The sequence below is a fragment of the Gorilla gorilla genome, chromosome 2 (assembly GCF_029281585.2).
Source record: "Gorilla gorilla gorilla isolate KB3781 chromosome 2, NHGRI_mGorGor1-v2.1_pri, whole genome shotgun sequence".
Classification (NCBI taxonomy): Eukaryota; Metazoa; Chordata; class Mammalia; order Primates; family Hominidae; genus Gorilla; species Gorilla gorilla.
The window spans coordinates 192,313,390-192,337,259 of NC_086017.1; the positions used below are offsets into that span (position 1 = coordinate 192,313,390).

The 23,870-nt window shown below is 37.2% G+C and overlaps 1 protein-coding gene and 1 non-coding gene across 2 annotated transcripts; one reads left to right on the forward strand and one right to left on the reverse strand.

The window, feature by feature from the left end:
* Positions 1–7,357: 7,357 nt before the first annotated feature.
* On the forward strand, positions 7,358–7,464 carry LOC115934079 (U6 spliceosomal RNA). The gene has a single exon (XR_004069928.1). It is a non-coding gene; the product is annotated as a U6 spliceosomal RNA (small nuclear RNA).
* Positions 7,465–17,918: 10,454 nt separating this feature from the next.
* LOC129532527 (ubiquitin-like FUBI-ribosomal protein eS30 fusion protein) lies at positions 17,919–18,509 on the reverse strand. Its single transcript, XM_055382144.1, has 2 exons — positions 18,231–18,509; positions 17,919–18,089 (listed from the first exon to the last, which is right to left on the reverse strand). The coding sequence occupies exons 1-2, from the start codon at positions 18,507–18,509 to the stop codon at positions 17,919–17,921; spliced, it is 450 nt and encodes a 149-aa protein (XP_055238119.1).
* Positions 18,510–23,870: the final 5,361 nt, after the last annotated feature.

A 23,870-nucleotide genomic window follows, 5' to 3' on the forward strand; every position in this document is an offset into this window, starting at 1 on the left:
TTTGCAATTGCAAATTGTACTACTATAATAAACATGCATGTGCAAGTGTCTTTTTAATATAATGACTTCTTTTCCTTTGGGTAGATACCCGATAGGGAGATTGCTGGATTGAATGGTAAATCTACTTTTAGTTCTTTAAGAAATCTTCGTATTGTTTTCCACGGTGGTTGTACTCGTTTATATTCCCACCAGCAGTGTAAAAGTGTTTCCTTTTCACCACATCCACGCCAACATCTCTTATTTTTTTTTTTATTTTTAAATTGTGGCCATTCTTGCAGGATTAAGGTGGTGTCTCATTGTGGTTTTAATTTGCATTTCTCTGATAGTTAGTGATGTTGAGCATCCTTTTATATGATTGTTGGCAATTTGTATATCTTCTTTTGAGAACTGTCTATTCATGTCCTTAGCCCACTTTTTGATGTGGTTATTCGTTCTTTTCTTGCTGTTTGATTTGAGTTCCTTGTAGATTCTGGATGTTAGTCCTTAGTTGGATGCATAGTTTGTGAATATTTTCTGTCACTCTGTGGGTTGTCTGTATACTCTGCTGAATATTTCTTTTGCTTTGCAGATGCCTTTTAGTTGAATTAGGTCCCATCTAGTTGTTTTTGTTTTTGTTGCATTTGCTTTTGGGTTCTTAGTCATGAATTCTTTGCCTAAGACAATGTCTAGAAGATTTTTTCCAATGTTATCTTCTAGAATTTTTATGGTTTCAGATCTTAGATTTAAGTCATTGATCTATCTTGAGTTGATTTTTGTACAAGGTGAGAGACAAGGATCAAGTTTTATTTTTCTGCATGTGACTTGCCAGTAATCCCAGCACCATTTGTTGAATAGGGTGTCCTTTTCCCACTTTATATTTTTGTATGCTTTATTAAAGATTAGTTGGCTATAAGTATTTGGCTTTATTTCTGCATTCTCAATTCTGTTCCATGACTATGTTTATACCAGTACCATGCCATTTTGGTAACTATAGCCCCTTGTATAGCTTGATGTCAGGTAATACAATGCCTCCGGATTTGTTCTTTTTGCTTACTCTTGCTTTGGCTCTACAGGCTCTTTTTTGGCTTCGTATGAATTTTAGGATTGTTTTTTCTAGTTCTGTGAAGAATGATGGTGGTATTTTGATGGGAATTGCATTAAATTTGTAGATTGTTTTTGGCAGTATGGTCATTTTCTCAATATTTATTCTACGCATTCATGAGTATGAGACATGTTTCCATTTTTTTGTGTCAGCTATGATTTCTTTAAGCAGTGTTTTGTGATTTTCCTTGTACAGATCTTTCACCTCCTTGGTTAAGTATGTTCCTAAGTTTTTTTTTTTCAGCGGTCATAAAAGGGATTGAACTCTTGATTTTATTCCCAGCTTGGTTGTTGGTGTACAGCAGTGTTACTGATTTGTGTACATTGATTTTATATCCTGAAACTTTACTGAATTCATTTATTATATCTAGGAGCTTTTTGGATGAGTGTTTAGGGTTTTCTAGGTGTATAGTCATATCATCGGTGAACAGTGACAGTTTGAGTTCCTGTTTTCCAATTTGGATGCCCTTTGTTTCTTTCTCTTGTCTAATTGTTCTGGCTAGAACTTCTAGTACTATGTTGAATAGAAGTGTATGCTTTCCCCCTGAGAACTGGAATAAGACAAGGATGCTCATCTTCCCACTTTTCCCTATTCAGTGTGATATTGGCTGTGGGTTTGTCATATATGGCTTTTATTACTATGAGATATGTCTCTTCAGTGCCATTTTTCTGAGGGTTTTAATCATAAAGGGATGCTGGATTTTGTCAAATGCTTTTTCTGCATCTATTGAGATTATGTGATTTTTGTGTTTAATTTTCTTTATGTGATGTATAACATTTATTGACGTGCATATGTTAAACCATCTTTGGTAGGAAACCCACTTGATCATAATGTATTATCTTTTTGATAAACTTTCATTGAGGATTTTTGCATCTATTTTCTATGTTTATCAGAGACATTGGTCTGTAGTTTTCTTTTTTGTTATGTTCTTTCCTGGTTTTCGTATTAGGGTGATACGGGCTTCATAGAATGATTTGGGGAGGATTCCCTGTTTCTCTGTCTTTTGGAGTAGTTGTCAATAGGATTGGTACCAATTCTTCTTTAAAGGTCTGATAGAATTCCGCTGTGAATCCATCTGGCCTTGGACATTTTTTCGTTGGCAATTTTTAAATTACTGTTTCAGTCTTGCTACTTGTTATTGGTCTGTTCAGAGTTTATTTCTTCCTGATTTAATCCAGAAGGGTTGTATATTTCCAAGAACTTATCCATTTCCTCTAGGTTTTCTAGATTATGGATGTAAAGGTGTTCATAGTAGTTTTGAATGATCTTTTGTATTTCTGAAGTATTGGTTGTAATATCTCCCGTTTGGTTCTTATTGAGCTTATTTGTATCTTGTCTCTTCTTTTCTTGGTTGATCTCGCTAATAGTCTATCAATTTTGTTTATCTTTTTGAAAAACCAACTTGTTTCATCTTTCGTATTTTTTGTTTGTTTGTTTCAATTTTATTTAGTTCTGCTCTGATCTTTGTTATTTCTTTTCTTCTGCTGGGTTTGGGTTTGGTTTGTTCTTGTTTCTCTAGTTCCTTGAGGTGTGACATTAGTTTGTCTATTTGTGCTTTTCCAGACTTTTTGATATAGGCATTTAATGCTATGAACTTGCCTCTTAGCATGGCTTTTGCTGTATCCCAGAGGTTTTGATAAGTTGTGTCACTATGATTGTTCAGTTCAAAGAATTTTTAAATTTCCATCTTGATTTCCTTGTTAGCCCAAAGACCATTAAAGAGCAGGTTATTTAATTTCCATGCATTTGTACAGTTTTGAGGGTTCCTTTTGGAGTTAATTTCCAGTTTTATTCCATTGTGGTCTGAGTTGATACTTGATATCATTTTGATTTTCTTAAATTTATTGAGACTTGTTTTGTGGTCTATCATGTGGTCTCTCATGGAGAATGTTCTGTGTGCTGATGAAAAGAATGTATATTCTGCAGTTATTGGGTAGAATGTTCTGTAAATATCTATTAAGTCCATTTGTTCTAGGGTATAGTATAAATCCATTGTATCTTTGTTGACTTTTTGCCTTGATGACCTGTCTAGTGCTGTCAGTGTAGTATTGAAATCCCCACTATTATTGTATTGCTGTCTATCTCATTTCTTAGGTCTGGTAGTAATTCTCCTATGACTTTGGGAGCTCCAGTGTTAAGTACATATATATTTGGGACTGTGATGTTTTCCTGTTGGACTAGTCCTTTTATCATTATATAATGTCCTTCTTTGTCTTTTTCTGATGTTGTTACTTTAAAGTCTTTTTTGTCTGATATAAGAATGGCTACTCCTGCTTGCTTTTGGTTTCCATTTGCATGGAATATCTTTTTCCACCCTTTTACCTTAAGTTTATGTGAGTTCTTATGTGTTAGGTGAGTCTCTTGAATACAGCAGGTACTTGGTTGGTGTACTTTTATCCGGGCTGCCAATCTGTATCTTTTAAGCAGAGCATTTAGGCCATTTGCGTTCAATGTTAGTAGTGAGATATGAGGTACTGTTCTATTCCTCATGTTAGTTGTTGCTTAAATACCTTTTTTTTCCATTATGTTATTGTTTTAGATGACCTGTGTGATTTGTGCTTTAGGGAGGTTCTATTTTGGTGAATTTTGAGGTTTTTGTTTCAAGATTTAGTACTTCTTTTAGCAGTTCTTGTAGTGCTGGGTTAGTAGTGCCAAATTCTCTCAGCATTTGTTTGTCTGAAAAAGACTTTATTTCTCCTTCATTTATGAAGGTTAGTTTTTGCTGGATACAAAATAAATTCTTAGCTAACAATTATTTTGTTTAAGGTGGCTAAAGATAGGACCCCAATCTCTTCTGGCTTGTAGGATTTCTGCTGAGATGTCAGCTGTTAAACTGATAGGTTTTCCTTTATAGGTTGCTGATGCTTTTGTCTCACAGCTCTTAAGATTCTTTCCTTTGTCTTGACTTTAGATAACCTGATGACTGTGTGCCTATGGTGATGATCTTTTTGCAATGAATTTCACAAAATTCATCAAGGAGTTCTTTGAGTTTCTCGTATTGACATATCCAGATCTCTAGCAAGGCCAAAGAAGTTTTCCTCATTTTTTGCCTCAAATAAGTTTTCCAAACTTTTAGATTACTCTTCTTCCTCAGGAATATGAATTATTATGCTTAGGTTTGGCTATTTAACATAATCCCAAATTTCTTGGAGGCTTTTTAAGTTTTTTTCTTTGTCTTATTGGGTTAATTTGAAAGGCTTGTCTTTGAGCTCCGGAGTTCTTTCTTCTACTTGTTGTAGTCCATTGTTGAAACTTTCCACTGCATTTTGTATTTCCCTAAGTGTGTCTTTCATTTTCAGAAATTGTGATTGTTTTTTCTTTGTATCTATTTCTCTGGAAACTTTTTCATCCATATCCTGAATTGTTTCATTTCTTTAAGTTGGTTTTCGTGTTTCTCTGGTATCTCCTTGAGTAGCTTAATAAACAACATTCTGAATTCTTTAGCTGACAATTCAGAGTTTTCTTCTTGGTTTGGATCCATTGTTGGGGAGCTAGTGTGATCCTTTTAGGGGGTGTTATAGAATCCTGTTTTTTTCATATTACCAGAATTAATTTTCTGGGTCCTTCTCATTTGGGTAGAGTATTTCTTCAAATTGTTCTTGAACTTATTTTTTATAAGACTGTTTTTTTTTTTAAATTTAAATTTCTTTTCCCCTGCTCTTAAGGATCAGATTTTAGTATTTATTTTAGTCTAATTTGATTTATTGGTGCTGTAGAGGTGAAGACTCTATATGAGCTCCTTAGTTATAGGAGCTTTCCCCCATGCTAGTTGTAGTAGTTATATTCTTGGTGTGTGGGTGAGTTCACTGTTCCCTATGGAGTTGGAATGGCAGGGATCTCTTGAAGCTTATCTTGTTCTCTAGTAGTGCATATTTTATTTAGTTTTTTCCTAGTGTTTTATTTACTGAGTTGATGAGTCAGGCTTCATGCCAATAGGGGAGGTAACCCTGGGTAGGCACCAGTTGTGTCTAAGGCAGATGGGAAGCTGTAATACCCAATAGTGGGCTGAGGTCTTGGCGTTGATGAGGGTGGGTGGGGGAGCTCTCAATTAGATGTGCTGAGGTTTTATCTAGGTGAAGAGTGGGAGCTACGTCAGCTCCCCTGCCAGGCCAGCAGGAAAGCTATTCATCTCACAGCCTCACTCCCATCCTAGTATTTCAGCTATTCAGATCAGACAGGCACTTTTCATCTACAGGGATGCTGATGTTCCAAGTAGGGAAGAATTGTTACTCTGCCTCTCATGCAGGCCTGAATCTTGGGGGTGCTCCTCCTGTGTGGCTGCATTCACCCTGAATTTTTCCAGAAAGGCTACCTATAGGTGCCTCCATGCTGCATTCCTGTGGGGGCAGCCCCAGCTGTGTCTACAGTGGAGTGCCAGGGGGAACAAGGACCCCTTTTCCAAGGCCTTTCATGATCACAGCGGCAGCCTGCCTGTTGGGGTAGAGGTGCAGACTTCCCCTACTATGCCCAGCACTGCGATTGTATCTCTGCTGTGAGAAACTACCCTCCAGTGGAAAGATCTGGTACTCAAGGCCTGCTGTTCAGATTCTTTTGTCCCACAGGGTGATCCCTTGATGTGGTGCTCTCCCACTTCCCCTAGGGATGGGGCTCCCTGAGAGCTGGACTGCAGTGATTGTTGTTGCTCTTATAGGTCTAGCCATCCAGTGGGGCTACCAGGCTCCAGGCTGCTGCTGGGGAATGTCTGAAAGAGTCCAGTGATGTGATCGTTCTTCAGATCTCCCAGCTGTGGATACCAGTGGTTGAGGTGTCAGGGGAGTGATGAGATTCCTTGGGTGTAGTTAGGTTTAGTGTGCTGGCTTTCTTGAATGCTGGTTATGCTAGCAGTGAAGTTGTCACATGGACAGACTCAGGACCTCTGGTTAGCCAGGACGTTGCAGGCAGTGGAATTAACTGTTGTTTTCTTCTCCCCGGGAGCAAGGTTATTCTGTCATGAGTTGCCGTAATGTCCTGAGTTGGTTGGCCTCCAGCCAGGAGGTGGCGGTTGCAAGACAGCACCAGCTATGGTAGTAGCAGTGGGATTTGAGCTTGCCCTAAGTTGGCCAGGGGAAGTATTCTGCTTCTTAAGCAATGGGCAGGACCATAAAGCTCCCAAGACTTTATGTCTTTTGTGTTCAGCCACCAGAGTGGGTAGAGAAAGACCACCAGCTGGGGGCAGGGCTAGGCGGGTCTGAGCTCAGACTCTCCTTGGGGGATTGGTGGTGGGTGGTTCTCCAGCCAATGGGGTTATGTTCCAGAGGGGATTATGCTGCCCCTGCTTAGCAGTATTGTTCACCAGGGAAGTGGGGAATAGCCAGTAGCCAAAGGCCTCACCCAACTCCCACACAGTTGATGAGGCTGGTGTGGCTCCTGCAGTCCCCGGCTAACAGTGCCAGGTTTGGATTCAGGCAGCCTGCACATAGAGCCCAGACCTGTACCAGGCCCATATTGTTTTGTTTTAAATAAAATATCTGGATTACATTAAAAGAATTGAGAATAATTCATAATTCTTACCTGGCCAGGTAGGGTATGTTATTATTCAGTGAGAGGAGAAATATTGGAGATAAATGAATTTGGGCATCAGGATGATACATTTGGTATATTAAAAATATACAAGCAAATTATATGTTACTAAAAATACACTGCCTTACCTTTAAGGTCAGCTTTCATAAAGTTCAAGTTATATATTTTTAAATTAACAAAAAGTTATATATTATCCATTAAAGGTAATCTCATATGGAAAATGAAATGATCACCATCATGTTTCTAGTTTATTAGGGAAAAATAATGACAAAAATCATATTTGTTTAAAATCTTTAAAAAAAATTTATATTGATTGAATTGACTGTTACATTGAAGACAGAAATATTGACTTTTGACAACTTGACCAACAATTAGTTCTTAATTAACCTGAAGTTGTCAACTTATGATCACTCTCTCTTGGATGAATGATCTCAGATGTGGCAATCTATAACAGAGAAATTGAGTCATCTGACAGAAATTATCTTTGGCAAGGTTTTAGTCCTAGGGTTACCAGATGGAATACAGGACATCCATTTAAATTTGAATTTCAGTTAAACAGTTAACACTTCTCAAGGATAAATATGCCTCAAATATTGCACGGGACATATTTATACTAAAAAAAAAGTGTTTTTTTTTTTCCTGCGATTCAAACTTAACTGGTGTCCTGCATTTGTATTTGTTAAATCTGTCAATCCTATCTCAGTTTCCTTTGATGGAATGTACCTCTGTGCTAATATTTAAAAATAGGTTACATTTGTGCTCGCTTCGGCAGCACATATACTAAAATTGGAACGATACAGAGAAGATTAGCATGGCCCCTGTGCAAGGATGACACGCAAATTCGTGAAGCGTTCCATATTTTTTAATTGAAAATCATTAAAAAAATAGGTTACGTTCATAATCATCCTGATTTGAGATATATTTTGCCTAAAACTTGGTCTACGTGATTTCTCAAAATCCTTTCTTGAGCCCAAGGATTTGCAATTCATAATTTAGTGAAGAACATACAAAGAAGGACATTATTAGTAAATGCTTTGCTAAAAGCAATGCACTATTTAACAGCACAAAGAAGTCGAAAGGGTCAATCACATATGCAGTGTCTCAGAGTGATATTTTCATAAGACTTTATTTAACACACTAATTTCCACAGGTGGAACTTTGTTTTCTCCCTATTGATGGGAAGATTAATAAAACAAAATGAGTGTATCTGCTTGTTTCATGAAGATGACAAACCTCTTTGTTGTGTTTACCTTTGTATAATGTTTTCATATACCATTTATATAATTATACCCTAAGAAATAAAATCACTAGGTATTTTAAAAATTATTAGAATCATGGTGACATTTTAAATGAATAGGGGATGAAATGAGATGGGCTAAATACCATGTGATTTCAGTTTAGACTTTAAATATATCCATTGGGTACCCATAGCTTTCTTTCCAATGGTCTATTCCCATGCCTTTTGAATTTCAAAAGAAGATATCATGGGACCATCTGCCTCAGTCTTGAGCACTCACAACTAAATAATGGCGCACATGAGAAACCTGGAAAGTTTTACTTGTAAACCTAGGCCTGGTTTGGTTTGCTGCAGAAATTACAATGGTTAGTTTGTGATTGTTCACTTAAAATTAATCAGATCTTTTCTTATAAAGAATATTACTTTGACTTTTCAAAATGACTTATCTTCTTACTTTCTGTGACTTTCCATAAGGCTTATGAAGTAGTCATGCAGAAAGAAGAGAACTGTACTTCTAATTTCCCCAAATATCTACTTACATATTTTAAAATGGGTATTAATAATTAAAAGGCGTTTGGTAAATTAGAAACACAAATAAATTGAACTTCACTTCTAAGGAGAACAAAGCAGTAATAGTAATTCCCAGCTCACAAATTCTCTGAGAAGTTCGAGATGATCTATTTATAAAATTCTAACATATTTGGGGGGAAAAAAGGCAACAGAAGGATTTGTCCACACCGTTTTCTCATTGGCCCATGATCACAGAGCTGTTCAGACCTGTCTTGTCACCTCCAGAGGACACCTACAGGAAAACCTTTCCTTTGTCTTCAGCAAATGGACTTCTCTTGCTCTTTCTTCTTTTTGTTCTTTACCTGTGAGAAGATAGAAGAGATGGATGAAGGGATAGATTCACCACATGAACCACAAGCTTTTACTTTATGAAACAATACTCTAAGGCATGGTTATGGAACCTTAATGAGCATAGGGATCTTTGAAAGCATTTAGGCGGAGTACGTAACCAATGCTGTAAACCAGAAAAGACTTCTCAAAGGATGTGAGTTCCAAGTTGTGAACAAAAGGGTGAGGTGGAGTTACTGATGAGGACAGTATTCCAGGTGGAAGTAAGAGTGGGAAGACCTGAGAAGTAATAGAGCTTGATTAGCTAGAGAGTTGAAATGAATTAACTTGCCAACCAGAGTTCTAGGCCAGATCAAGAAAAGTTTTATAAACCATGAAAGAAGAAGATTTTATCCTGAAGGCTTTGCTGAAGAACCAGTCATGGGTTTAATGTCATGGAGGACATAATAAGATTCACACTTTCAAAAAGATACCTTTGATTTCAATGTGGAGAATGAACTTGAGGGGGACAAATAAAAGCCATAAGAGCTGTTATTAAGCTTTTCCAGTAATCAGGGGAGGTGATGGTGACCTGAACCAGAAAATTTGGTTGTAGGAATGGAGGACACTGAATAGGTTCAATAAATATGTAAATGGAAGAGTTGACCAGACTTGATTGATGGGTTGTGGAGAATAAAATGCGGGAGGTTGTAGAATAGTTTCCAAGTTCTGGTTTGGGAGACTGAATAAACAATGATATGATAAAAAGTAGAACATGAATTTGTGGGAGAATTAAGCAAGAGATAATGGGTTCGGTTTTGGGCATATTGTAGGCCCTATGGATACTGAATTAATTTATGTGATTAACAGATATTTGTGGAGTACTAATTACAATGCCAGAACATGTGGGTAAAGGTTGCAAGGGTAGAGGAGTGAATAAATTTATTTAAAATCTATAGTGTAGTGGGGGAGATAAGCAATAAATAGATAATAAATACAATAAATATAGACAGTCATGTGCCACTCAATAATGGGAATATATTCTGAGAAATACATCATTAGATGATTTTGTCATTATCTGAACATCATATAGTGTAGTTACAAAAACCTAGATAGTATAGCCTACTACACACCTAGGCTATGTGGTATAGCCTATTGCTCCTATTTGTAACACAATGATATTTGTGTATCTAAACATAGAAAAGGTATAGTAAAAATACTGTATTGTAATCCTATGGGAACACCATTGTATGTGTGGTCTATTGTTGACCAAAACGTTGTTATGAGGTGCATGACTGTATATATGATGGAGAGGTACAGGATTGGAGATCAGGCTAGCAGTCATCAATCTGAGTAGAATTTTGCTAACTGCAGAGTGGTGTCTTTAAAGAGAAATAGGAGTAAAGGAACTAAAGTGACTTTTGTTGAAGTTCAAAGTCAACATTTTAGCCCCCCTGAAATGTGTACTTGGATGTAATGACTGTGTTTGGAAAGAAGAAGTCTTTTCTGGAATTGAGGGCATCAGATGATAAAGACAGTCCTGTCAAGCTTGAGAGCAGGGCTGTGTTCCTGTTTGGGAGGGCCCTGGTGTATGTATTAACAGAGCATCCTTAAATGTCAGTGTTCACAAACACAAATGCAGTAGATAATGATGGTTAGTCAATGACTTGTGTTAGTAAATTAAAGCCTTCACTATTGTCTTTCAAGTCAACAAACATTTATTGACTGCCTGTTATGAGCAAGGTCCTATGCTTTCTGTTAGGAATGCACAAATGAAAAGCATGCCTCCACCACAAATTCACGCTCTGGTAGCAAGATGGGCATTTTATAACTAATTACAATATAAGTCAAACTAGAAAGTGCTAGGATGGCTGTATCAAATTTTATTAATTTCCATTGGAGACCAAAGGAATCAGTGAATTTTTGGAGAAAAGTCAACTGGTTCTATGCTTCATAAAGTGTGGTAATTTATTTAACCATTCAAATGGCTAACAATATTCTAGGAGGCAGTGCACATTATTCAAAAAATATTTTTATTAGAAACCTCCATTGGGGACATACCAATTAATTCTATATGATTTGTGGCTAGGCAAATTTTCCTTTGGGGATCAGACTCTGGGTCCTTCACCTGGTGTTTGTTGTCACTGGAGGTTCCAGCAGTCTGTCTTTCAGGCATTTTTCATTGAAGTGGGTATGAGTATTAGTATAATTGGAAGCTTCAGAGTTCCCTGAAAGTTAAAGGATAGTCTGGCTTTAATTCGTAGCCATTTTTCTTTTTTCTTTTTTTAACTAGTTAGTTCAAATTCTACCCATGCTTAAGGACATCACACTTCCAAACAATGGCCTTCTCCCAAGTTAGGTCAAGGCCCACTGCTAGATGCTATTATAGTACTATGTGGCCTTCTTTACAGCACTGATGTCAGTTGTAACTTTACTCTATGTGTGTGATTGTTCAGGTCTTCATTCAGTCACTTCATTCAGCTAACTAATGCCAGTTGGCTTTCAAGTTAACAGAGCAGAAGCCATATATCTGTTAATTTTTTTCATTGCCCCAGCTTTTAGCCCAGTGCTTGGCACTGAACTGGTAAACAAACTCCTGCCTGAAGTTTTTGCTTCCTTCTTGTGCTAACTCTTGCAGGGGGTGATAAGTGGGAGAAGGTGGGCAGGGGATAGATGATGCTGGTGAAATTAAGTTGCTAACCACTCCTTCATTTAGTGTCCTAAACTTATTTCACTGAAGTTTCAAAATATGCTCCTCCACCATTCTGTTAGGGAACAAGCCTGGATCATATTATTCAGATAATTTATAATTGGGTAAATTGTAGTCAACTTCCTCATTCAACATTTGCCTTTCCAAGCTGAAGAGGCTAACATTTCAATATGCCTCAAATAGCAGCACTCTACCCCCCATGTTAGTTGCTATTTCCTTTGTTGCTTGTGGTTTCTCTGGCTTCATGTTATTATTTGAGACGTGGTGACTATAATCTCATGTGGCATTCAAAGAGTATATACATTGGAAATTTATACAATGCTAATCTCACTGAGTTTCTAATATTCTGCTGCATGCATTTACATTTTCTTCATGTTTTAACCCAAAAGACAATTCAGTCAGTTTCCTTAGAGAACTAACAATGACTTCCAGGTGTGTGCCTTCCCTGCCTGAAGCTGATAGCTCAGAGCCATTCATTGTATACCTATGCTATTTATCATAAAATATGTTAGCTTGTACGTACTAAGTTGAAGTCTAGTTATTACATTTCTAGTGACTTATACAAATGGTAAGATTTTCATACCTGTTTATTACCTTTTCTCTTAGCTACAAATCTGAAGCTTTAATATGGAATAAGTTTGAGCTTTCTGAACATTTATAAATGTGTTAAATATGATTGGCTTCAGTGAAGATTCACAAATAACTTTGGAGGCAACTACACATTTATTCTTATTCTGAATAAAGATGTTTCCTGATATAAGTTTACCCATGATAAAACTGCTTTATGATATAACACTGTTCTGTGGGGATTTCTGTCTTCATGTTCAAGAGTAGGCCGATATGCAGCCAGCATGCACCAGTATAGCCGTGCTGATGGCTTTTTACAGATAGTGTTCATTTTGATTAGTTGAAGCTTCAGTTCTGATTGCTTGAAGCCAAAATATGTTAAATATTTTGAATATTTAAAGTGATCACAAAATCATTAAATGACATCAGAACCACATTAGCTCTTTGTTTCAAGCTATTGAGTTTTACTTCTCCTAGCTAGATAGAACACTAATCTATAAAATAGGCTGAAGTAAAACCACAAGTGTAAAATAGAGGATCTGGATTACCTTAAACTATAATCAAGAACTAACTGTGTTTTTATAGGTCTGACTTCAAGTCAGTGCATCTGAGGCTGCTGGGAACTGAAAGTTCTTTGACTCTTTTAGGTAATTGGAGGACTTTTTTTTTTGGTCTCAGAGAAAAGGAGTAGACTTGATAATGTACTTCCCCTTATTTCCTTATAAAATAACAGACTTATGATATATTCTTGCCACTCTGGTCAAAATATACCAAAGTTATCTGAAAAATCTGATGATAAGTTTGATTTCCCTATAGGGTTGGGCTATTGCTGAAGAACTTGTGCTTGAGGTGGGATGGTTTTCTATTTTTCAGTATTTAATTGGAGTCATGTTGACACATGATAAGAAGAAGGGAATATGTCCTTAGACTATCACAGAAACCGTGAAAACATGGTTTGTCCCCAGCATTGCACAATATACGTAACAAATCTCTACACCCTGATTCTAAAATAAAAGTTGAAAAAAAGTAAAATTGCTATGAAAAAAGGAAGTATGTTCATATGGAAATTCCACTGTTCATTTTTGAATTCTATAAACTATTAGTACAAAGAAATTCAGCTTGAATTGACTTCAAGAAATTGAGACTTAGCCAGTTGTTTCTTGGTGGTTTTGCTTAATTAATGTAAAATTTTCCTCAAGCTAGTCCCTCATGTTTCCCATGGTCTGGGCACCAGTTCTAGAAAGAATCTGAGAATGAAGATTTCAATAGGTGTGGAAATGTCTTGGTATTTTTTGTAATTATTTTCTAGCTTGATGGCTAATTGGTAGGGATGTTGTAGACAAATCCTTGCTCTTCAAAGTCTGATGCATGGATCAGCAATATTGATATCACCTGGGAATTTTTTTAAGAAAAGTGGACTTTCAGGCTCCCGCCCTAGACAGACTCAGTCAGAATTGACATTTTAATGTAATGCAGAGGTGACTCATGTATACATTAAAGTCTGAGAAGCTTTTGTGGATATCTAATTCCCATGGAGTCAAGAAGGAGCCCTGGCAGGTCTAAATTACTTCTATTTTTTATTTTTCTTTTCTCTCTTTATCCCACAAGAAAGTATCTGTAAGTACTAAAATGACTTTTAAAATCCTGTACTTTAAGTTTCTACATTACACTATGAAGGTTCCTGCCTTCAACTGTATGTTATTTGGATCTTTCAACGTACAACTAGATGGAAGATGATAGATGGTAAATTCTTAGTGAAGGAGACTTTGAGGTGACAATTTAATTTTCTTTCACTTTTGTGGTTCTTCATCATATAGTGGGTACTCTAATGATTCTTGACATTAGTTTTGATTATGGCCTTTAGAAAACACGAGCGTGGATTTGAAAGCCCTGTGAGGAAAATCTTGAACTTGAGTTAGCATTTTTGGGACTTGAAGTCATTAGCATTTTTGGGACTTGAAGTCATTAGCATTCACCTGCTCCTACCAGTTTCATAATTTAACGTGGGAGATAACTTATAACGTAATTTCAAAGAAAGGAAAAGTTTTTTGAATTAGACATCCTGGCTCTGTTGACATAAAAATATAATTATACTTCTACAAAATTAGTCAACAGGTTTTTTTCTACAGTGAGAGTAGTTCTTCAAATGTTTGTTTTATTTAGCTATAAGCAGTTCTTGTTCCATATCTCAAAAAGTCATTTACTTTTGCTTTTGGCTCTGCAAGTAGCTTCCAAATAGGGTATCAAAATAGAATAATTTTATTTCAAATAAATTCTTTCACAATATCATTTTACCATTATTCATACAGTAAGCAATTCTGAACTATGTGCACACAAATACAGTCTCTGTAGGAATACTTTGAAGAGTCTTTAACAAATAATTTGAAAATGTTCCTCATAATGATTTTTGAAGCCCTTTCTCCTTAATTTCCTCAAATCTTTTAAATAGTCTCTGGTGATTTGACAATGCTTGCTCACATTTGTTGGTGGTCATAACTGGCAGTTGGAGGTGGAATGGTGCCACTGGCATCTAGTGGGTAGAGGCCAAGAATCATGCTAAACGGCAATGCCAGGACATCCTCCGCAATGAAGAGTCAGCCCAAAATATCAATAGCGCTGAAACTGAGAAGCTCTGTATTGAATGTACTGGTGAACTGGTTAATGCTCAAAGGTGCAGTTAACAGATATTCATGGAGATAGACCATTTAGAGACATAAAACAATTATTGACTCTAAACATATAGATGGGTAAATACAGTTATCAGTTAATGTCAAAATTCAGCCTATAAGGTAACGTGAGCTCAGTAGAGTTTGTATGATGTTACATATATTGTAAATAAGTTTGGGAGTATCTGCCCTCCCTTTTCCCCTTTACCTCAGCAGTTGAGTAGGTACCGTCATGAGAATACTGGATATTTCAATTAATAAGTTTCAAATAAAAGTGGAATTAAGCTAAAAATTATAAAGAGTCCTTGAATGGCTTGTTGATTAGAAACTAATGTAACTCCTTGTCTAGGATAAAATACCAAACAGGCAGCAGCTGCTGGTAATTTGGTGCAAGTAATTGTACAGCCAATAAGTTGAAGAAGTGCTTATTAAAAGAAACTGCTTTCCTATCTGCTTGTAAGTTCAATTGAGTAATGCACTCTACATGTGGTCTGACATTGGATAAATTATACACCTGATTTAAAAACACTCCATCCATAAGAGCTCCTATTTTGCTCATCCATAAAATTTTTACTTTCTTCATTACTACTTGCAGCAGTGTATGGCATAATATCTATCAAATTAGGCTTTGAGGACATCTCAGGCTGGCACCCTGCTGACTTGAAACATGTGTTTAATATTACTGCAGTGCTTTTAACCCCATGAGTGCCCCGGGTTGGCCCACAGAGGCATGCAGAATCTGTTCCGCTGTCTCTGTGCAGACACATTCTCCACCTACTGAGAATGAGAAACATCAAAGATAAAGGGGTGGGGGTTGGATTAAGGATTACTCACTGGGTAGGAGAAATAAGTAGTTAAAATTTGTAGGAAATAAGATAGACAAAATGAAAACTGTGTAGTCTACTATTTTGCAATTTTTAAAAATATGAGCCAGATATAAACATTTGAAAGCAAGGCATACTATTTGACCTAATAAACTCTGAAAACAAGACACAAGAGGACTTTCCGGATAACTCACATGAAAGCCAACTTTGGCATGTGTCTTATTCACATTTATAAATATGTGGATGACTTTAATTAATTTTAACAAACATTTATTGCTTTCTGTCTACTAAGTGCCAGACACTATGCTTGATGCTGGAGACACAGTGATGAATGTATATGGCCCTTGCCATCTTGCAGCTCAAATCTTGTAAAGGGGTCAGGATTTCAACAATAAACTCTAATATAGTGAGTAAAGCATAAGTGATCTCAAGGTTCAACATTCATTCATTCATTCATTCATTCAGGGCAGATGGTATCTGACACAACTACTCTACTTGCTGGATCCCCATGGCAGATATTGCACTATTATAGAGCTAGATAGACCTGTGAATCTCAGCCTGATGCCATTAAGCATTCAAGTCATGTAATTATTTTCTTCTTTTCTTTTCCATACTAACCTGCCAGTCTTCTGATTATAATTTAGCTTCCCACCTGGAGTGTCTATGGAAAAAAATGGACTTAATAAAGAATTCTGTGTCTGTTATTATTTTGTGTGTGTGATTAATACTACTTATTTTAAATTAACAGACTGGTATATTGATCATAATTTAGCTCTGTGTGTATGGATACACTATGGATAGAAGTCCTTTGACATCTACTTTTTATTGTAAGTGAATATTTTGTCATTCTTATGTATTAGTCTTATGAGATTGGTTAATGTGAGTTAATGTGACTTTCTTCCTGAAGAGATAGACCCACTCTCACAGTGATGACAAGTTAAGTTCTGGGGCCAGCCAGACTTCAGAAACTAGAGTAAAGAATAGAAGCTACTGAAGGATTGGAGAAGGTTTTTAAAAATATATACCTGGAATGAGAAAGAGAATGAGAGAGAGACCAACCTAGATCCTGAGAAGCGTCAGGATCCACCAGTGAGAAACAGAGTCAGGGTCAACCAGCAAGAAACAGAGGAATGCATTCAAGAAGAAGTTGGAGAAAGAAGATAGCAGGAAACAAAGGAATAAAAGGATCTAGGAAGGAGCTGGTAGTCAGAGACACATGAGCCTGAGAAACAGACCATTGGATAGGGCGGTTCAGAAACCTGTCAAGAGAGCAGTGTTATAGAGAAGCTGGAAGGGGTGGGGAACCAAGTTGCGTAAAGTTTATGGAATAAGTAGCTGGTACAGAAATGGGAGTGCAGAGTGTGGGTATTCTTTCTAGAGGTTTGACAGGAGAATTGCACCTTGAAGACTTGCCTTCTGAAAGAGAGAACCTCAATATGTACAAAAGGCAATGCACAGGTGCATAAAGAGAAGATAAATGATGACACAAACTTCTAGGTAAGACATTCATATGACTTCATTTTTCATTAATTCCTTTATTCAAGTAGCGAGAACATAGTTTAGTGGTCAGGTACATGGATGCTGGAGCCAAATGGCCTGGATTTGGATCCCTTTCACTATTATGACTTTGGGCAAATTGACCTCTGCACTTGCCTTAGAGGGTTGTTGGAAGAATTAAATAATATGCATAAGCATCTGGAACCGTACCTGATGTAAACATGTATACATATTTGATAAATAATAAAGGAGTTAGTCTGGACAAGGGTTAAGAAACATGATACTCTAGGAATCTATGATGAACTTTTTTTCTATGTTTTATGAACTTCTTACAAGGTGTATTTGAGATCTAAAATTACCGAGAGCCTGCAGAGAATGAAATTGCTATGGACGTCAGTACAAAATGTCCTAACAATCTTATTCCTAGGTATAAGTAGGTAAAATTGTAGAACTCTGTCAAAGAGTTAAAAGAATTTCCTGATGAAATTGCAGACTAATTTCTATGATGTTTTTGTGGAATTTGCCAGATATTACTCAAAGTTCCTTTCAGAATACCCATAGCAACCTTTGTCTTCCTATCTTATTTGAATTTAACCTGCCCTTTCTACTCTGTCTCCTTTACTGTAGATATTATTTAGAGCTCAGGGAAGTAGGTCCCTAAAATCTTTCCAAGTTTTCTTCTTATTTTATTCCTTGTATTTTTTTTCGGTTGATATCAGCTCAGAGAGTATTGGGTTAATTTAATAAATGCATCAGATGGCTCTTTCCTTGGGCATCTCAGCTGATGTTAATGTAATTGCTTATTAATTGGTTGAGAATATTCTATGAATAAGAAAAGGTAGTTGAATAATCTACTAAACTCTCCTTTCTTTCCTTTCCTCTTAGACATATTATTTCAATTCAGGATTATAAGCATTGTTTATGGTGACTAGTGACCCTCTATTTTTATTTTTTAATTTATTTTGTTTATTTTTTTGAGCTAAGTGGCTTTTTTATTAGAGAAATCCAGAATTACAAAGGACTTAAGAGTTGGATTGGGGACCTTCTTCTTGCCGAAGGTGGGCACAACATTGACAATGCGCTGGTTGTACTGAATCCACCACTTAACCCTGCCTGTCATCATCTTCTTCTTTTTCTTTTCCTCCTCCTTCTCCTCCTCCTCCTCCTTCTTCCTCTTCTTCTTCTTCTCCCTCTTCTTCTTATTCCTCCTCCTCCTCCTCTTCTTCTTTTTCTTCCTCTTCTTCCTCTTCCTCTTCTTCCTTCTCCCCCTCCTCCTCTTCCTCCATTTGGCCACCGTGAGAGTCTGACCTCTCACTTTCCCAGAATGGGCCAGAGAAACATGGACTTTCCCTCTAAGCATGTGGATGGCTACTTCCAGGGTAATCAGGGCCTCCACACTGTACTCGCCCAGGGTAGTCTCATCCTTTAGGGGTGTGCTTGCCAGGAGCACAGGTTGATCTTCCCAGGCAGTGCCCTTCAGTGAGGCTACATGTGCCTTGATTTGGGCAGCTGCCTCCTGGCCAGTCATCTCAAGGGAGTGTAGCTCCTGGGCGCGGACAAAGAGCTGCATGAACCATGCTCCCCACTGTTGCTACCACAAAGACAGAGTTGAGAAAGAGGACCCACTATTTTTGAAGCTTAATGTAAGAAAATAGATACATGGTAAATTATTGGAAGCTTTTACTTTCCACAAAAGCAAGTGATGGTTTTGCTCAGAGCAGCAACACAATGACCTGTTGCTAATCTTGGCTTATTTTTCTCTCTCCTTGTGAAGGAGAGAAGAAATGCTAGTACATATTATTTAATTTTAAAATGCATATTGAAAAAGAATTCTGATGGCTGCCTTTCAGAGCAAACTAATAGATAACTGTTCTCATCACATCTGTATTGAGATTGCCTCTAAGGCTGTGGTAAAAGATGTTGAGTGGGCTCTTCCTAGGGTTCATCTCTTTATAAAAAAATTTTTAAATTTGTTTAAAAAGCTTTTTTTGGGTACATAGTAGGTGTATGTATTCATGGGGTACATGAGATATTTTGATACAGGCATGCAATGTGAAATAAGCATATCATGGAGAATGGAGTATCCATCTCCTCAAGCATTTATCCTTTGAGTTACAAACAATCTTCAGGTTCGTCTCAATGGGTTATTTGAGAACTTGGAGCTGGGAGTGTTCTGTGGTATTCTTTTGATTGGAAATGGGAGCTGAATGGGCTGTCCAGTGGGCAGAGGGCAGGAAATTGAAAATGGAAAGAGAAAGTTTCAAATGGCTGCCAACAATTCTTGAAAATTCTAGGTTTGAAGGTGCTGCCCTGGTGATCCCGAGGATGTGGTTCTCAGGCTCATTGTATCCTAGCTCTGTGATTTGGTCCAAATCACTTAACTTCCCTTCAGCAACCTGTTTAGCCTCCCTGTGCCTCAGTTTCCTCATCTGTAAACTGCAAATGTTCGTGCTTATCTTATGTCCCTACACTGGGTTATAGTGTGATTTGAATGAAAGAACTTTGTGTACCACGTAGAACAACACAGTTCTCACTATGATTAGGATTAATCTTAATATTATTGTAGGTAGTTAAGTTAGAACAATAGATAAAGAAGTTAAACTTTACCTAAGAGTAGAACTGGCCTTAGTTACCTGACTGAATACATTTCAAAAGTTTTATCACCCCTTATTTTAAATAAATTGAATAGTACAGAGAGATGGACTGGGAAGAAAGCAGGACCTAGAGGTGACAGAGTCAAACCTTCTTGCCTGACCCAGGTAGACACTTAAGACATGCAGCTTACATGAATGAGCCATAGAGATATCTAAATTATTTGAAATTTCTCCATTATACTTTTTAATTTCTTTCTAAGTTTGATACAAGAAGAATATATTTGTTTTAAAATGAGGAGCATCATTATTTAAAAGAAAATACAACAACCAAAATAAACCATAGATAATCAGAGTGCCACAGACAGCTGATGTGGCAACAGATAATAGGGGAGGAAACCTGGGGAGGGATAGAAAGAGCTCAAATTCATTGGGCACTTATGTTCTAGACACTGTGATAAGTGCTTTCTACACCTGGTTGTATTTAGTCCTCTTGACAAGTCTAAAGGGTAGATGCTGGTAGTATCCCATTTTATAGATTAGGAAACTAGGACATAAGAGAGACCAAGTGATTTCCCATCTTAATGCTAGTTGGTGGCCAAGTAAGGATTCAAACCTAGTTGGTATGGCTTTAAAAATCTGTGCATTTCATGTATGTTTATTGCAGCACTATTTACAATAGCAAGGGCATGGAGCCAACCCAAATGCCCATCAGTGATAGACTGGATAAAGAAAATGTGGTACATATACACTATGGAATACTATACAGCCATAAAAAGAATGCGATTATATCCTTTTTAGGGACATTTAAAAATTTGTGCATTTCATGTATGTTTATTGCAGCACCATTTACAATAGCAAAGACATGGAGCAAACCCAAATGCCCATCAGTGATACACTGGATAAAGAAAATGTGGTACACATACACTATGGAATACTATGCAGGCATAAAAAGAATGAGATTATATCCTTTGTAGGGACATGGAGGAAGCTGGAAGCCATCATCCTCAGTGAACTAACACAGGAACAGAAAGCCAAATACCACGTGTTCTCACTCATAAGTGGGAGTTGAGGAAGGAGGACACATGGACACTGGAGGGGAACAACACACACTGGGGCCAGTGTGGGGATGGGGAGCGAGGGGTAGGAGAGCATTAGGACAAATAGCTAATGCATGTGGGGCTTTAAAACCTAGATGATGGGTTGATAGGTGCAGCAAACCACCATGGCACATGTATACCTATGTAGCAAACCTACAGGTTCTTTATTTGTATCCCGGAACTTAAAGTAAAATTTAAAAAAATAATAATAAAAATATTAAAATTTAAAAAGTCTGTGCATTTAATACTGAGCTAGATTAATCTCCAAGATCATGTGGACAACTTCCCATCTTGGAAGTAACTATCAGGAACTTCTGCTCTAAGTTTGTTCAAGCAAGTCCAGAACCAGTTTAAAACAGTCTACTATATTTAACTCACTTATTAATTAACAAACTGTGCCTTGAGCCCCCAAACATCTTCATTTCCTCTATGCTACATCCTGTATGCCAGGTAAACTTGTAACTTGCTAAATTATTCAACAATCTGATGCTTCTAGGCTTTCCCCGGCTAGAAGTGTGCCTCTGATCTCTTTCCCTAGAATTCCAAAAGGACCAAATTTTACTTGCCTCTTTCGGTGGCTGTGTCATTGTCCCCATCTCAGGGGCAAACTGAAAACTTATACCATTAAGAGACACCCCTTTAAGAAGAAGAATGCATGATTATAAATCTAATATGAAATAAACATCAATATTTACTTAAAATATAAATGATAATAGATTACAATTTTTTTAAGTTGACAAATATTTCACCACTTTTTATTGTTAAATCTCTCTCAGGATCTTGGAAATGGCCCATGCAAGTGAGAATCCCTGAACTGCAAGTGTTACCACCTTTGTCCCAGCTCCTTCCTCCTCACAGCTACTGGTGATTATTAAAACACAACCTTGGCCAACTACCCCAGTTCTAAAGGAAAGAGTAGTTATAAAAGGCATTTCTTTGGCCTCATGCATACGATAAAATTGGAAATTAATAATTAAAAAAATAATCTAGACCAGGCGCGGTGGCTCACACCTGTAATCCCAGCAGTTTGGGAGGCCGAGGTGGGCAGATCACGAGGTCAGGAGATCGAGACCATCCTGGCTAACATGGTGAAACCCCGTCTCTACTTCAAAAATAAAAAAAGAAATAATAAAAAAATAATTAGCCAGGCGTGGTGGCGGGCGCCTGTAGTCCCAGCTACTTGGGAGGCTGAGGCAGGAGAATGGCATGAACCTGAGAGGTGGAGTTTGCAGTGAGCCGAGATCATGCCACTGCACTCCAGCCTGGGCGACGGAGCAAGACTCCGTCTCATAAAAAAAAAAAAAAAAAATCTAAACAAACATGAACAAAAGCTAGTCACAGTACAGCTTGAAAAGATGGATTTGAAATCAGATAAACCAGAAAGTAAGGGCAAGGCCAGTAGCAGGTGTAATGCTATAGGCTCACCGGTACATTGTGTACATTAGCAGAGGGTCTTTTAAAGAGAGAGCGTAAAATGCCCCAGAAACCATGTGAGCACTAAGGTTGGATCCCTGTGTGTTAGTAGAGCCAGAGGAATTACTATGTAGTGAAGACCATTTCTAGGCATTTCTTTATTTTGTCTTAACTCTACCTGAATTAAGTTCTTCATCTTTCCACTGCCCTTGTGCTCCATGTTATCCTATAATCCTCGAGATTATCCTCCCAATGGCCTCTCAGGAGGTTGAACTTGCCCAGACAATGAGAGAAAGTAGTTCAGATCTCAACAATACACAGGGGAAATCAAAGTTCTCTTCCATATTCTGTCCATTTTTTAATAGGAAAACATTCAACATTGTTAGAAATGCCTGGGTCAAGTAGGGCCATAGGTTGAAGGCTCAGAAATTAGACCAAATGAGCTTAGGCTGCTGCCAACAGCAATAATACAATAACACTTAAATTTGGCATAATAGTTTGCTGATGCAAGGTCTTTTAATATGTTATTGTATTAATACCACAGACAACTTTGGGAGGTAGGGATTTTAGTCCAATTTTATTAATAATAATAACATATTTCTTGAGCCCTTACTATGTACTATGTGTTGTATTTGGCCCTTTAGCAGGAATATCTCATTCCATCTATATAATATATGATATATTATAATAGCCCCATGAAGTTGGAGTTTTATTCATTAGTCACACTAGGAAGTAAAAGCCCAAAAAACAAAGTAACCATCCACAGTCACGAAGCTTAGTGGGAGGGGCTGGAATTTGCATCCAGGAGGGCATTCTTACCCTCAATTTGTATTGTCCGTGACCTGTCTCAGGCCATACCGCTGGTGATAAAGGATGGAGCTATCTCCAAAACTCAAGGTTTTTACATTAAGTCAGCTTAGTGAAGCCAAAAACAAACAAATCATGTGTAGTGGGAATAGGGGAAAAAACCTGGAGGAAATGGCTTGAATTCTAGCCTCTTGTAGTTGTGTGACCCTGGGTTCTTTCTAAGTCACACTTTTTCTTTCTTTGGAATGGGTATAAGAATTCCTTCTCCAGCTACCCCATCAGGGATTTGCAAAGCTCAAATGCAGTGAAAATCCTTTGTAAAGTAAATTTCTCATCACAGTTTGAAGTGCTTGTTCTTAAGTGAAAATTTATAGTGTTTTAGTATCATTTTAGAATAGCATTAAAGGCATAGGGAATGTTTGAATTCTTCCTTTATTTATATCGCTAGTCATACTGTATGCTGTCTTACATACTAACCCAAAGATCAGTGAGTAAACTTCACATATGAACAAATAAAAATAATCCATTCTACTTGTGACATTCATTTTATAAAAAGAGTACCTCTTCATAGACTTTCTTAAATCACAGTTGTGAAAGTATCATAGAATGCAGGAAATTAATTCTTGGAAGTAGGCACTAAAATGATACAGCATCTAAGAATATCAGATAAAGAGCACAGAAGAGATTTAAAATGCTTTTCATAAAGGCTTTACTTTATATTTAGCTAAATAATATATGGAAAAATTGGCACCTTTCAGCACCAGAGCAATTACTACTACTGTTACTGCAAAAGCTGATGCTTGGCCAACACCTGCAGTGGAATTGAATTAATGGAATTGATTTGCAGCCTCATTAAAAAAAATACAAAACGAAACATGAAGTTGTTTTTTGGGAAAAAAATAGATTTGCACTTGGTTTCTAAAAATGCTTAGGTGACTACAAGTTACCTATTTGTAATTATAATACGCTTTCTGCTATTGAGGACACTTTTCTACAATGGGTCAAGGCAATTATTAGGCA